This window comes from Trematomus bernacchii, unplaced genomic scaffold (genome assembly GCF_902827165.1).
Source record: "Trematomus bernacchii unplaced genomic scaffold, fTreBer1.1, whole genome shotgun sequence".
NCBI lineage: Eukaryota > Metazoa > Chordata > Actinopteri > Perciformes > Nototheniidae > Trematomus > Trematomus bernacchii.
This window is the reverse complement of record NW_022987800.1, coordinates 377,235-389,435: the sequence shown is the minus strand read 5'-3', so window position 1 is coordinate 389,435 and position 12,201 is coordinate 377,235. Positions and strand designations below refer to the sequence as shown.

Here is a 12,201-nt window from a genome sequence, read left to right as displayed (position 1 = left end):
TATAAAAAAAGATTCTGGTCACTTTATTAAAACCCAATTTAAAAATAGTACAGCTCACTTCCACTTGTCCTTGCTTTGTTTTGTTACTAGAGGCTTCCCTTCCGGCTGTCAAAAGGCAGCATTTTTCTCGGGGGAAGAGCCTTGAACGAGTTCGATTTGGGGTCGTTTCCTGTTTTGGTTCAGACTATTTTCTTACCAAGTCAGCAAGAGAGAAGATGGAGACTCGCTGTGCATTTATTTGGTATCAGCCAAGTTGAAATCTGCCATTGTTCTCACATGAATGAACAACTTTCAACCCAATTAAAAAACGTGTCTATTTGCAAAAACGTCAATTACAAGCAGGACATAACAAACAACGTGTTCTGTCCTTTTAATTGTCTCGTTAATTCTTTACCGTTGATGTATTAAGAGTGATTTTTCAGCCTCAAGAAAACGGAGGCATGGGTCAGTTTGCAGTAAACCCGTATTTCTGACACACTCACTGTCCTTTGTTGGTAAAGTTTCTGACACAATACATCGGTTTTTGTATCAGTCGGTTCCCTCTGAGCTGCATCAGAAGGTCCCGTTGACCCTTTGTCCAAAACACAGAGAGCAGCTGAGTCTGCAGAAAGCTGTGTCTTCATCTCTCTCACGAGGACTCTTTAAAACGCTTCGATCACCACAGAGGCTCTTCAGTTCTCAAACGGAGGTCTTTGTATTTCCATAGAAGCTCTTATCTTCGTGATGTTTCTGTTCGATCAGAGGGCGGAGGATGATGATTTGACTTTGGAGGAGAGGACCTGCCTGAACCTCCTCTTCAGCTCCTGCATGTTGGGAGATTTAGGTCTGGCTAGATGAAGGCCTCCTCTTCGTTTCTCACCGTTACCCCCTCCTCGAATCACCTAGAAAACAGAGAGACCAGTGACTTGAAGAAAATATATTGTTTATTTTGCATAAGCAGCTCCAAACCTGCTTTTTCACCTTTAAATATCTATTTAATTTCTGTTTTCTTTCTTATTTTTCTTCGTTTGTATTAAAACTCAACTTTAAAGCTGCATCAGATGTTTATTGGACTCTACACAGCAATGATAGTATGTGTAGTTTTCTCACACCCTGGAAACAACATGCATAAGAAGTTCAAAACGTACTCTTATTTTAAATTATGTTGTATGTTTTTGTACTTATTTCATTTGTAAACTCCACTGTCAATACAACTCAATCTACTCGAGAAACAATTGTTAAAAAGTACATTTTAAAGCTGCATTTAATCCTTTTTTAGACTCATCACACAACATTTCTAACAAAAACAACCAATAACCAACATTTTCATTCATTTTGAGTCATTGTTATGCCACCAAATGAACATATCTCCAATTTAAAATCTCCTTTTAGCTGCATTGTTGGTCTCCTCCATCTCTTCCAGAGAATATCTGTCTCTTTAGTTGCTCCATTGTGTTCACAAGCCTTGTATGTGCCTATGTTTAATGCTAGTAGGGTAGCATTTAGTTAGCATATTGGACTTTTTTCTTGCAGGCAGCCGTTGGAAACCAGAGCCGAAAAAACTAAACACTGAGTGACAAGATGCTAATAAGTAGAACTGAATATATATGTTAATTTAACAATGATTGATTGTTGCAGCTTTAAAGCACCTAATCAGTTGAGCTTGGTTTGAGAACCTGCACACCAGAAAAGGAAAGAGACCAAACACAGTTGCATGTAATGAGACTTGTATCAGAAAAACAAATATACCGCACAGACTCATTTCAGCTTTCTGACCCAAACATAACAAACATAGCATTTTCTGGTGACACTGGGCATCAGTGGGAAAATGTCTGTAATCATAATTCCCACAGGAAGGGAAAATTCCCTAAAGTTCAGTGACTTTAAAGTGAAAGTGAAAAAAGATTTCTGCAGACCCAAATAAAGCTGTCCTTTCTTAACCTTAAAGAGGCCCTGTTATGCTGTTTGGGGTTTTCTCTTCTATGTAGTGTGTTCTATAGGTTTTAGTGCATGTAAACACCAACACATTGTACATGATGGGCTAAGGGGCGGGACATCTCTAAGCCGTTGACCAATCACAACAGAGCCGGTCAGCTAACCAATCAGATGAGAAAAATAAAGAGCTTTTTGAACGTTAAAGCATGGAGACATGTCACAGCAGAGACACTACATACTGATATACACCTGAACATCAGCAGGAGAGGACTCTTTAAAGTAGAGACACTACATACTGATATACACCTGAACATCAGCAGGAGAGGACTCTTTAAAGTAGAGACACTACATACTGATATACACCTGAACATCAGCAGGAGAGGACTCTTTAAAGTAGAGACACTACATACTGATATACACCTGAACATCAGCAGGAGAGGACTCTTTAAAGTAGAGACACTACATACTGATATACACCTGAACATCAGCAGGAGAGGACTCTTTAAAGTAGAGACACTACATACTGATATACACCTGAACATCAGCAGGAGAGGACTCTTTAAAGTAGAGACACTACATACTGATATACACCTGAACATCAGCAGGAGAGGACTCTTTAAAGTAGATACACTACATACTGATATACACCTGAACATCAGCAGGAGAGGACTCTTTAAAGTAGAGACACTACATACTGATATACACCTGAACATCAGCAGGAGAGGACTCTTTAAAGTAGAGACACTACATACTGATATACACCTGAACATCAGCAGGAGAGGACTCTTTAAAGTAGAGACACTACATACTGATATACACCTGAACATCAGCAGGAGAGGACTCTTTAAAGTAGAGACACTACATACTGATATACACCTGAACATCAGCAGGAGAGGACTCTTTAAAGCTGACTAATAAACGACAGTAAAAAGTTCTCACCTCCTGACAGAGATGCAGGAAGGCAGCGTGAACTCCCTCGTGGTTTTCTCTCGCCGACGCCTCGAAGTAAACTCCTCCTGTGAGCAGAGTTTATCTCAGATAACATTCCTGCTTCATTAGGCAGCATGCAGGATATAGTTCACATGTATAGAGGTGTGTGTGTGTGTGTGTGTGTGTGTGTGTGTGTGTGTGTGTGTGTGTGTGTGTCCCACTGTAAGTTTGTCCTTGCTTTTTGAATTACTTTTCTACAAATTGGTTGCTTTAGGTGATTTTGTCTTTTGAGTATCACCACCAGCAACGTGTACTCAAAATATCAAACGCAAAATGGCTCGTAATGCAAAAGGAATTGTATAGATTGTTCAATTTAGATTATCCTTATCCATTAGTCAACTGGATTTAATACATCCCTCAAATAATTTAAAGTCATACGATGTACATAGAGATCTCTTTTTCTAAAAAAGATAGTAGTATAATGTAGCATTAAAGTAAAATAATAAAGTCAAAGTACTTAAACACAGTAATTGAAAAAAATGTACTTAGTTTTGATACCAAGTTCCCATCAGCAAAAACATGTTGGTTTGCTATCCTGGCTCCAACATGGTGGAATGAGCTCCCCATTGACATCAGGACAGCAGAAAGCCTACACATCTTCCGGCGCAGACTGAAAACTCATCTCTTTCAACTCCACTTCGAGCAATAACAATACTAACAAAGCACTTATAAACTAACAAAGGACCGGCTTATCTAAAGCTAGTTGAGTAGCACTTGAAATGTTTCGGCTCCATGAAACCTGATGTACTTATATGATTCTGTTTTCTTCTAGTTTGTATCTTGTTGGTCGAATGCACTTATTGTAAGTCGCTTTGGATACAAGCCTCAGCTAAATGTAATGCAATGTAATGCAATGTAATGTAATGTAATGTAATGTAATGTAATGTAATGCAATGTAATGTAATGTAATGTAATGTAATGTAATGCAATGTAATGTAATGTAATGTAATGTAATGTAATGTAATGCAATACCATCACTCGCATAAGAAACTCTTCAAAAGTGTATGAAGATTTTGCATAACTTGTAACTGTACCAAAAATACTTTTACTAAAGGTTATCTGTGTAAATATGATACTGCGTTTAACACATTAGAAATGGTGTGATGTCTTTGGGAAAACCACTACTAGAGGAATGAGAAAAGATGAGAGAAGAGTGACCACATATCATAAAAACAAAAAGAGGCAAAGTACATAAAACATTATTTGTTCCCACCTAGCGAAGAAGCTAACGTCTCGCCTTCGTCTGCCGGCACTTGTCTGGCTCTGAGTAGATCGCTCTTGTTTCCAACCTGATTACAGATTACAGGACAGAGCAGATAGAGGGGATTAGGGTCAGGAGGTAACACTTATTATCAGTTTAAGACCTGAGTGAAGCAACTGTCTACCAGCAGTAAATCCAAACAGCAACAATAAACAGACTTCCTGTACAAGTTCACCAACATTTTAGATATATTTTGCATTCTTTTACATGCTTTTTGGCAGGTGCACTGACCAGTATAACGGGGATATTTCCAGAGGGGTGTATGCGTCTGACGTGTTGGTAAAGCGGCTGAATGGTGCGGTAGCTGTTGTGATCCGTGATGGAGAACACCAGCACGTATCCATCCGCCCAGTAAATAGACCTGGAATTTCAATGCAAGGCTTTATTGTCATTAGCACATTACAGTGTAGATATGGCAAAGAAAGACTGAAGTCACAGGCTCCTCTAACACGTAACATGAATATCAACTTAAAGGGGACCTATCATGCAAAATGCACTTTTGTACGTCTTTTATACATGAATATGTGTCCCCGGTGTTCCAGGGAACTCACCAAGTGTCAGAAAACACAACCCTCTCTATTTTCCTCCATACCCAAATCTCTAAAAAAGGGGCTGCAACGGATCTGATAAAAACTGATCCAGATTTGAACACTGTCCTGACGTCAGGACGGTGGCGCTACGGCTATTGGGCCAACTCCACCAATCAGGAGGAGACAGCCACGGCCATTGCCGTTCGAAAGCGCTGGAGACGCTGTAGTACATATGCCAGGCCTGTAGGTGGTGCTGTTCTTACAGAATCAGCCCTTGCAAAAACAGAGCTAACATTTTTCAAATTGAGCGAAATGAGGCATGGCTAAAATGCATGATCTGTTTGTTATTTTGAAAAAAAAAAGTATAAATATGCCTTATATAGGTATGGTCCTACACTATATTATTCAAATATAGCATGATAGGTCCACTTTAACACAACAAGTAAGGCAATTTGTTTGGTAGATGACTATGTTGTAACAATGCTTTTTGACAATAAATCTTATACCGTTGGAAAGCCTGTTTTCTTACCTTTCCAATTGTTGCCAATATGTCTGTATTTATCAGACTTCAATCATCCAATCCACCAAACAACACCAAACAACAGAAGCAGCAACAAAAAGCTGTTTGGCATTGGCAGAGGAGATTTGATTCACATGTTTCATGGGCGCACCCCACATACTCAGCTCTGCTGCTCATCCATCAAATGCTTGTTCTTCACAAATGTGGTACCATTGGAAAGGTAAGAAAACAGGCTTTCCTACGGTATAAGATTTATTGCCAAGAAGCATTGTTACAACATAGAAATCATAAACACAAATTGCCTTACTTTTTGTGTTAAGTTATATAGGACATAGAACAAATAAAACAGATAAAATAGTGCAAGAGAATGTTTTGAGACGTGCAAGTAAATACAAATAAAATAGCAATAGTGCAAGAAGAGTCAATATACAAGTAAATGTACAGATGAATCTTTATGGATGTTCTTTAAAAAGTACAGGTATTGTACATTTATCACAGAAGTCACTTAATTTAGTTGTTTATTGAATGTTTATAGTAATGAATCGTACCTGTTGATCTGCTCCTGACAGTAAAGGCCTTCAGCATCATCCTGAAGAAATGAAAAAGATTTAAAAACTACTCTTGGGGATGGACACTGACTTCCTGTTTTTAAACACTTCCTCATTCCTCTGAGCTAAAGCGGACTGAGCTCAGCACAAACAATCAATCACTGTTTAACTGGCAGAGTATAAGCATAGTGTCTCCTCCAGACATTACACCACTAAACGATCTTTTCCCAACCTCAAACAACTACTTTTTTAGTGGCCTGTATTTAAAAAAGACTGCTGAAGTGTGCACAACTATCCAAATTCATCGAAATGCATCAACCCAAGCAGCTTGAACGTCCATATTATCCAACTTAGACCCTTTTCATCCCCATGTTAAGGGACTAAGTGACAAAAGGGGACAACAATTCTTGAAATTGGTTCCAGCAGTCGCAGAAATGGCTGCATTTTAATCCTAATTCTGCACCGTCAGTGTATGTCCTCATTAAAAGCTGCTGGTTTTTGCCATTTAGCGGTTCAAATTGTTGGTTTAAGTGTGTGAAAAAAGATAGGAAAGTACCTTTTTCTGTACCCTTTAGCTTGATCTGAACACAAGTCTTGTTTCAAGGGGAGAAATTGTTCTAAAAGTCTTGGTGGAAAGTGCCGGTTTTGTCTAATTATGTCTGAATATTTAGCTGGATGGACGCTGAAACAAACTCAAAAATGTATGTCACCATTAATCTCTTAAAAACACAAAGATAAGGGGAAAAGTCTCATTAAAAGCTGCTGGTTTTTGCCATTTAGCGGGTGAAATTGTTATTTTAAGTGTGTGAAAAAGGACCTTACAGAGAAAATATATTTAGTTTTCTGTACCCTTTAGCTTGATCTGATGTGTTTTTTTCAAAAAGTCTTGTTTGAAGGGGAAACATGTGTTCTGAATTCTTGGTGGAAAGTGCCAGTTTTGTCTAATTATGTTTATATTTAGCTGGATGGACACTAGACCAAAAGTCAAAAATGTATGTCACCATAAATCTCTTGTGTCCAGGTGGAACATTCCAGAGTTCCCTTTAAAGTGAGTTAACAGGTGGTTTTCAGACTTTACTGACAAATGTGTGTTTATGGACACACAGCAGCTGGTTTGACATTTTGACTCCAGACCCTCCAGACCACCCAGTCCTCAGCTCAGGATGGGCCGTTCCTTTCACTCATTATTACCGAGAAAAACATTTTCTGTTATCATGAGGTGAAGATGAGTCCGTTTTTTGGGATAATGTGCCCCTTTAGTGCTGGATTAACCTTACTTTATTGACACTTAAAGAAATCTCAACAACCTTCCAGATCCTCAGTAACTTCTCCACCTCTTTGCCTCCACACCAATTATTCCGGTCTAATCTCTGGAAGTGGAGAGACTTCCTCACCCTCCCTTATCTCCCCAAATGGAGGGAGGAAATGAGCGGCTCTGAGGTTTTGTAAACAGACCGCCGGAGTGGCACGTTGCACCAATTATCCTCCAGGATATGGTCCACTTCCTATTGCTTCAAATGCATTCCTCAAATGGCTTTTATGATAAAATGAAGAGTTCTCCTAACATCTTTTGATGAGTTCATCTTCAGGCAATGGCATCGAAGAAAGACCTCGACTTTTGGAACCTTTTAACTCAACTCAATTCAAGATATAAGCATATTTAGACATATATATTTCACTGTAAATAGAAACTTAAGCTTAGTTTATATTGTTGAGTCAACCAATAACTCAAAACTAAAATATTTTACATGAAATATGGGCATTTTGGGGGAATGTTTGTGCCTTATTGGCATCAACAAGTGACTCAGCAGTGTTAGCACAGACAGCTGGTGTGGCAGATGTTGGATTTGGATGAATCAACCGTAGATGGTGCAATACAAATACTTACAGAGCTAGTAAGAGAAATATTTTTGCTAGCCAAAACAAACGAAGAATGCAATGAATTTTAACTCTCAATAATAGTTTGACAGAAAAGCTTACTTCAGCAAATACCACCTGGTTTATTTTGTAGCTTTTCTGATTCATATTGGACGCCAACAGTGCAGTGGTGGACTGTAACTAAGTACATTTACTCAAGTGATTAAGTATGATTTTCAGGTACTTGTACTTCACTTGAGTATTTATATCTTCTGCTACCATGTACTTCTATTCCACTTCCTATATTTGACACTGGTAGTTACTTTTTACATACATAAAATGTTGTTTTATATGATATACTATCAATATTTACCACAAATGTATTCAGTACTATCAAAAACCTGCCAAACATGGACAAATTACAACATTAAAAACTCTTATATAGGATAATATACTATCCTATAATAAGATAACACTTTTAGGAGAGCCTTTCTGCACAATGAGTACTTTTACTTTTGATACTTGAGTACACGTAGCTCATTATACTTCTGTTTGACTCAGGAATTATACTTTAAACTGTGGTATTAGTACTTTTACTTAAACCTGTGTTTATATGACTATAAATATGTACCACAAATGTATTCAGTACTATCAAAAACCTGCCCCACATGGACAAATTACAACATTAAAAACTCGTATAGGTCTTTTCTGATGATAAAAATAGAATAATATACTATAAGTTAACACGTTTGAGCCATTCTGCACAATGAATACTTTTACTTTTGATAATACTTCTGTTCTTTAACTTAAGAAATAGGTTGAAATCAGGACTTATACTTGTAAAGGAGTATGTTTAGACTCTGGTATTAGTACTTTTACTTAAATCTAAATACGTTTTCAACCACTTCAACAGTGTAAGAAGGTATAAGGCCTGTATGAACATCTTCTATGAGGAGAAAAACTACTCTTCCGGGAAATATTACTTTCATAAGGTGCATTGTAGGTATATCCCGGAAACAGGTGATACGTTTAGTGACCTTTTCTTGTGACAAATGTGTTTCCATCACTAAAAAAGCCCATAAAATCTTCATAAACATGTATTTGTTTTGATGCACACGCTGTATTTGAATGAGTGTGTGACCTGCAGCGCCACACAGGGAGTGTCCTGGATCTGAAGCGACACTTCCTCTCCATCCAGGGTGACCTTTCTGGAGTAGAGCGCTCCTGCAGAGAGCAAAAGAGACGGATGAATGAAAGGATCAATAGGTGGGGGTTTTCCAGAGAGCAGGAGGATTAGTTTCTGCCGCTTATTGTGACAAATGATGCTCGTTTTATTGCAGACAGATGTGTGGAAACTTACCAGTGTTTGCTTCATAATCCCCGATGAACCTCTTGGTGAGAAACCTGACAATCAGAGCTGGAAAGAAACAAGAAAACGTAAGGAGATTTTCTAAAATGTGCCATCCAAACGTCATGGACATGGAATAAAAAGACAGATATGGAAAATGCACGACCCTACGACAACCTGCTGACCTTTATAACACTTAAAGGTCCCATGTCACGGCCATTTCTACTGATCATAATTCCATTGCTGAGGTCTACTAAAATACATTTGTATTGTGCAATTTTCCAAACTCACATTGGTTTCTCATACAGCATCTCTGTATAGCATGTGTATTCACTCTCTGTCCTAAACGGCTTGTTGGAGCTCCTGCCCCCCCCCCCTCCCTGTGAGCCCGAGACAGCGAGACACCGCGAAACACACACACACCCGCAGCCTGGCTGGGAGTTTGTGTGTGTGCCCAGGCTGAGTTCCGCGGTGTCTCGCCGACCCCACACCAGTGAGCCAGCTCACAGTGTCCCGCTCCTCGCAGCAGCGAGCCTCGCAACGTCCCGCCGAGTGTGTGTGTGTGAGGAAGTCCGCGGATTGGTCCAAACGTAACGATCCATTTGGACCAATCTGCGGAGCCGTTACGTTACGTCACTATACCCGAAATACGTCACTATACCCAATAAGTAAACAATGGAAAAAGAGAAATGTCCAACGAGGCGTTCTGGGGCAGCATAGACAGGTCTTTTCTGTGTTAGAGTTTTACTCGCTACAGGGTGTACTTTGAGGGTTTGTGACTCTGCAGACCGTTTACATGCAGAAAAACCTTCATAACACACAAGGGGACGGGCAATAACCAGAAAAGCATGACATGGGGCCTTTAAACGTTGGCAGGTGTTGCAGGAATTTCCCTTTTCTGTGACACATATTTGATGGACATTTGTAGCAGAGAGATGATTTAAACAAACAGAAAGCCCAAAGTCTGAAGCAAGAAACTGATTCACCAATACTCTGAATGTGATGTTGTAATCCCTCATGCGTCATCTGTGTCCTGGTAAATGATTGTCTCATGCATCTCTTGTTTTTTGGGGATTTTGGACGACGTTTTCTGACTCCTTTTGTGAGGCCGGTTTCATTTTAGAAGGTTTTGATTCCCATTAGTGAATTTTACACAGTAAAGATTCCCATTTTCATAAAATAGTGGGAATCACATGAGACAGTGGCCGAGATATGTTTACCTTTTTAATCCATATGGGTCAAGATCTTTGAAAAAAACCCTGAATCCTACATTTCCCATAATGCAACTTGGTACTCTCTTTTAGTAAACCCTTCTCTGCCTGCTAACTCTTAATAACTCTCCACCTCCAGATTGAAATGCAGACTTTCTGCTATCAAATGTTTACTCTCTGAGCCTAGGCCGACTTAACCCTAATGACATCATTATGACATCATTATGACAACATACTGACCGTAAAACTTTGGTGCAACTACAATTACTTCTGTTGTACTTTTATAGTGTTTAAGGTAAATTATTTGAGGTATATTTGTACTTCACAACTTGTATTTCAGTGAACATACCAGACATATGATCAACTTTTAAAGTATAATGTGTTAAAGGTGTAACATTGTTTAAATGCACTCCACAACGTGACTTAAATACAGCTGACCCATCAATGATAGTAATAATAATCCACACTATACACTCTAAAAGATCTCATTCTGCAAACACATGATCATTTAAGTACATCTCTTGTTATTTAATTACAGTACCAGTATGCATGCAGGGCTTTTAGTTGTGGGTCTTTTTATATTGTTATTGAATACTTTCTTTCACCACACAAATTAAAGTATATTTGAAAACCCTAAAAGGCTACACAGAATGCAACATCTCGCCCCCTGTCGTTCAGGGTTGGTATTTATTTAAAAATATCGATTTTTCCTTTTATATTCCTCCTCTTTTAGACAACTATATCACAGAGACATTCCTAACAATAACACGCTGCATGTTAAGAGGTTAAACTTATGGTTATTATCATGTGTTATTATGAAGCGACATGAAACCCATGCATGCATATGTAATCCCTATAAGGAAACAGCTGAATTACAGTTGCATTAAATGCTTGGAAAAACTCATAATTCTCTTAAATGTTGTTTTTTTCTTTCCCCAGTTCTTCCATACACACATGCATACCGGTTTTCCCGACGTTGCTGGCCCCCAGCACCACGATCTTCGCGGTCCTGTTGGGCACGCAGTCCAGCAGGGGATACTCCGGGATGGGAACCAGCAGAAAGTTTCCAGACCCGCCGCTGCTGTTCATGTTTCCCGGTGAAAGGTCTCCAATCAGCCGCATTTAAACCCCCTCTGCACCCCGGATCAGATCTGCTCTATGTGGGGGAATAACAGTCCTGCAACAACCCCCCCTCCACACCGAGGAAAATCACTCCAATATTCCCATAATGATCCCACAGACACTGCTGGTTGTTTATTCTTGGACGTTTATGCAGAAAAAAGTAGGTTTTCCTTAGTGGTGCAACATTCCCCAAGTATATTCCAAGTATTTCTCCAGTTGAGTTTCCTCCAGTGAGAAAAAAAGTGTTAATCCCTCCGAGGATCTTTCAGCAATAGGAAGTCATCTAAAAACTGAAATAGTGTCAAAAGCACCGTTTTAAATGTAAAATGCGAACATAATATGATAAAAAGTAGCCCCTTTCGCACAGATTCCAGATGCTTCTGACTGCGGACAGATATCAGGGAGAGAGAGGGAGGGAGGGAGGGAGACTTTGAACCGTCCCCTAATATTCCCACGAGACCTGTCTAAACTGGGCTCCTTTTTCCAGCCTGGCCTCAGATATCACAAGGGCCAATAAACAAGGAAATTAAGCTTTAAAATAATGAAGCTGCCGTCTATCTGTCTATCTGTCTATCTGTCTGTCTGTCTGTCTATCTCTATCCATAGGTCAACTTGATGTTTTCTTGTCTACTTGATGACAATGAACGTCCAGTTTAGTTTCATACAGCACTTTTAGTAATTACATATCTTTAGTAATGAGGAATTCTCTCCTTTCCCTAACCCCACAAAGTGTAACCTAATAAAGGAATAGTGGGAAATGCTAACCAATGCACCGCCCCCGAGTCTAGCCCCCGTGAGAAGAATCGAGCGAACCAAAGAGCTTCTGAGTGGTGCGTCCGCGACACTCCCTCGGACGGGAGAAATACCGGAAGCTGAGTGTTTACCTTCAAAATATGACAC

The 12,201-nt window shown here is 39.3% G+C and overlaps 1 protein-coding gene across 1 annotated transcript; it reads right to left on the bottom strand.

The window, feature by feature from the left end:
* On the bottom strand, positions 1-12,097 carry rasl11a (RAS-like, family 11, member A). Its single transcript, XM_034149968.1, has 8 exons — positions 11,142-12,097; positions 8,981-9,037; positions 8,762-8,844; positions 5,764-5,804; positions 4,397-4,526; positions 4,118-4,193; positions 2,854-2,930; positions 1-881 (listed from the first exon to the last, which is right to left on the bottom strand). Exons 1-8 carry the CDS (start codon positions 11,299-11,301, stop codon positions 738-740), a joined length of 768 nt encoding a protein of 255 aa, XP_034005859.1. The 5' UTR covers positions 11,302-12,097; the 3' UTR covers positions 1-737.
* Positions 12,098-12,201: the final 104 nt, after the last annotated feature.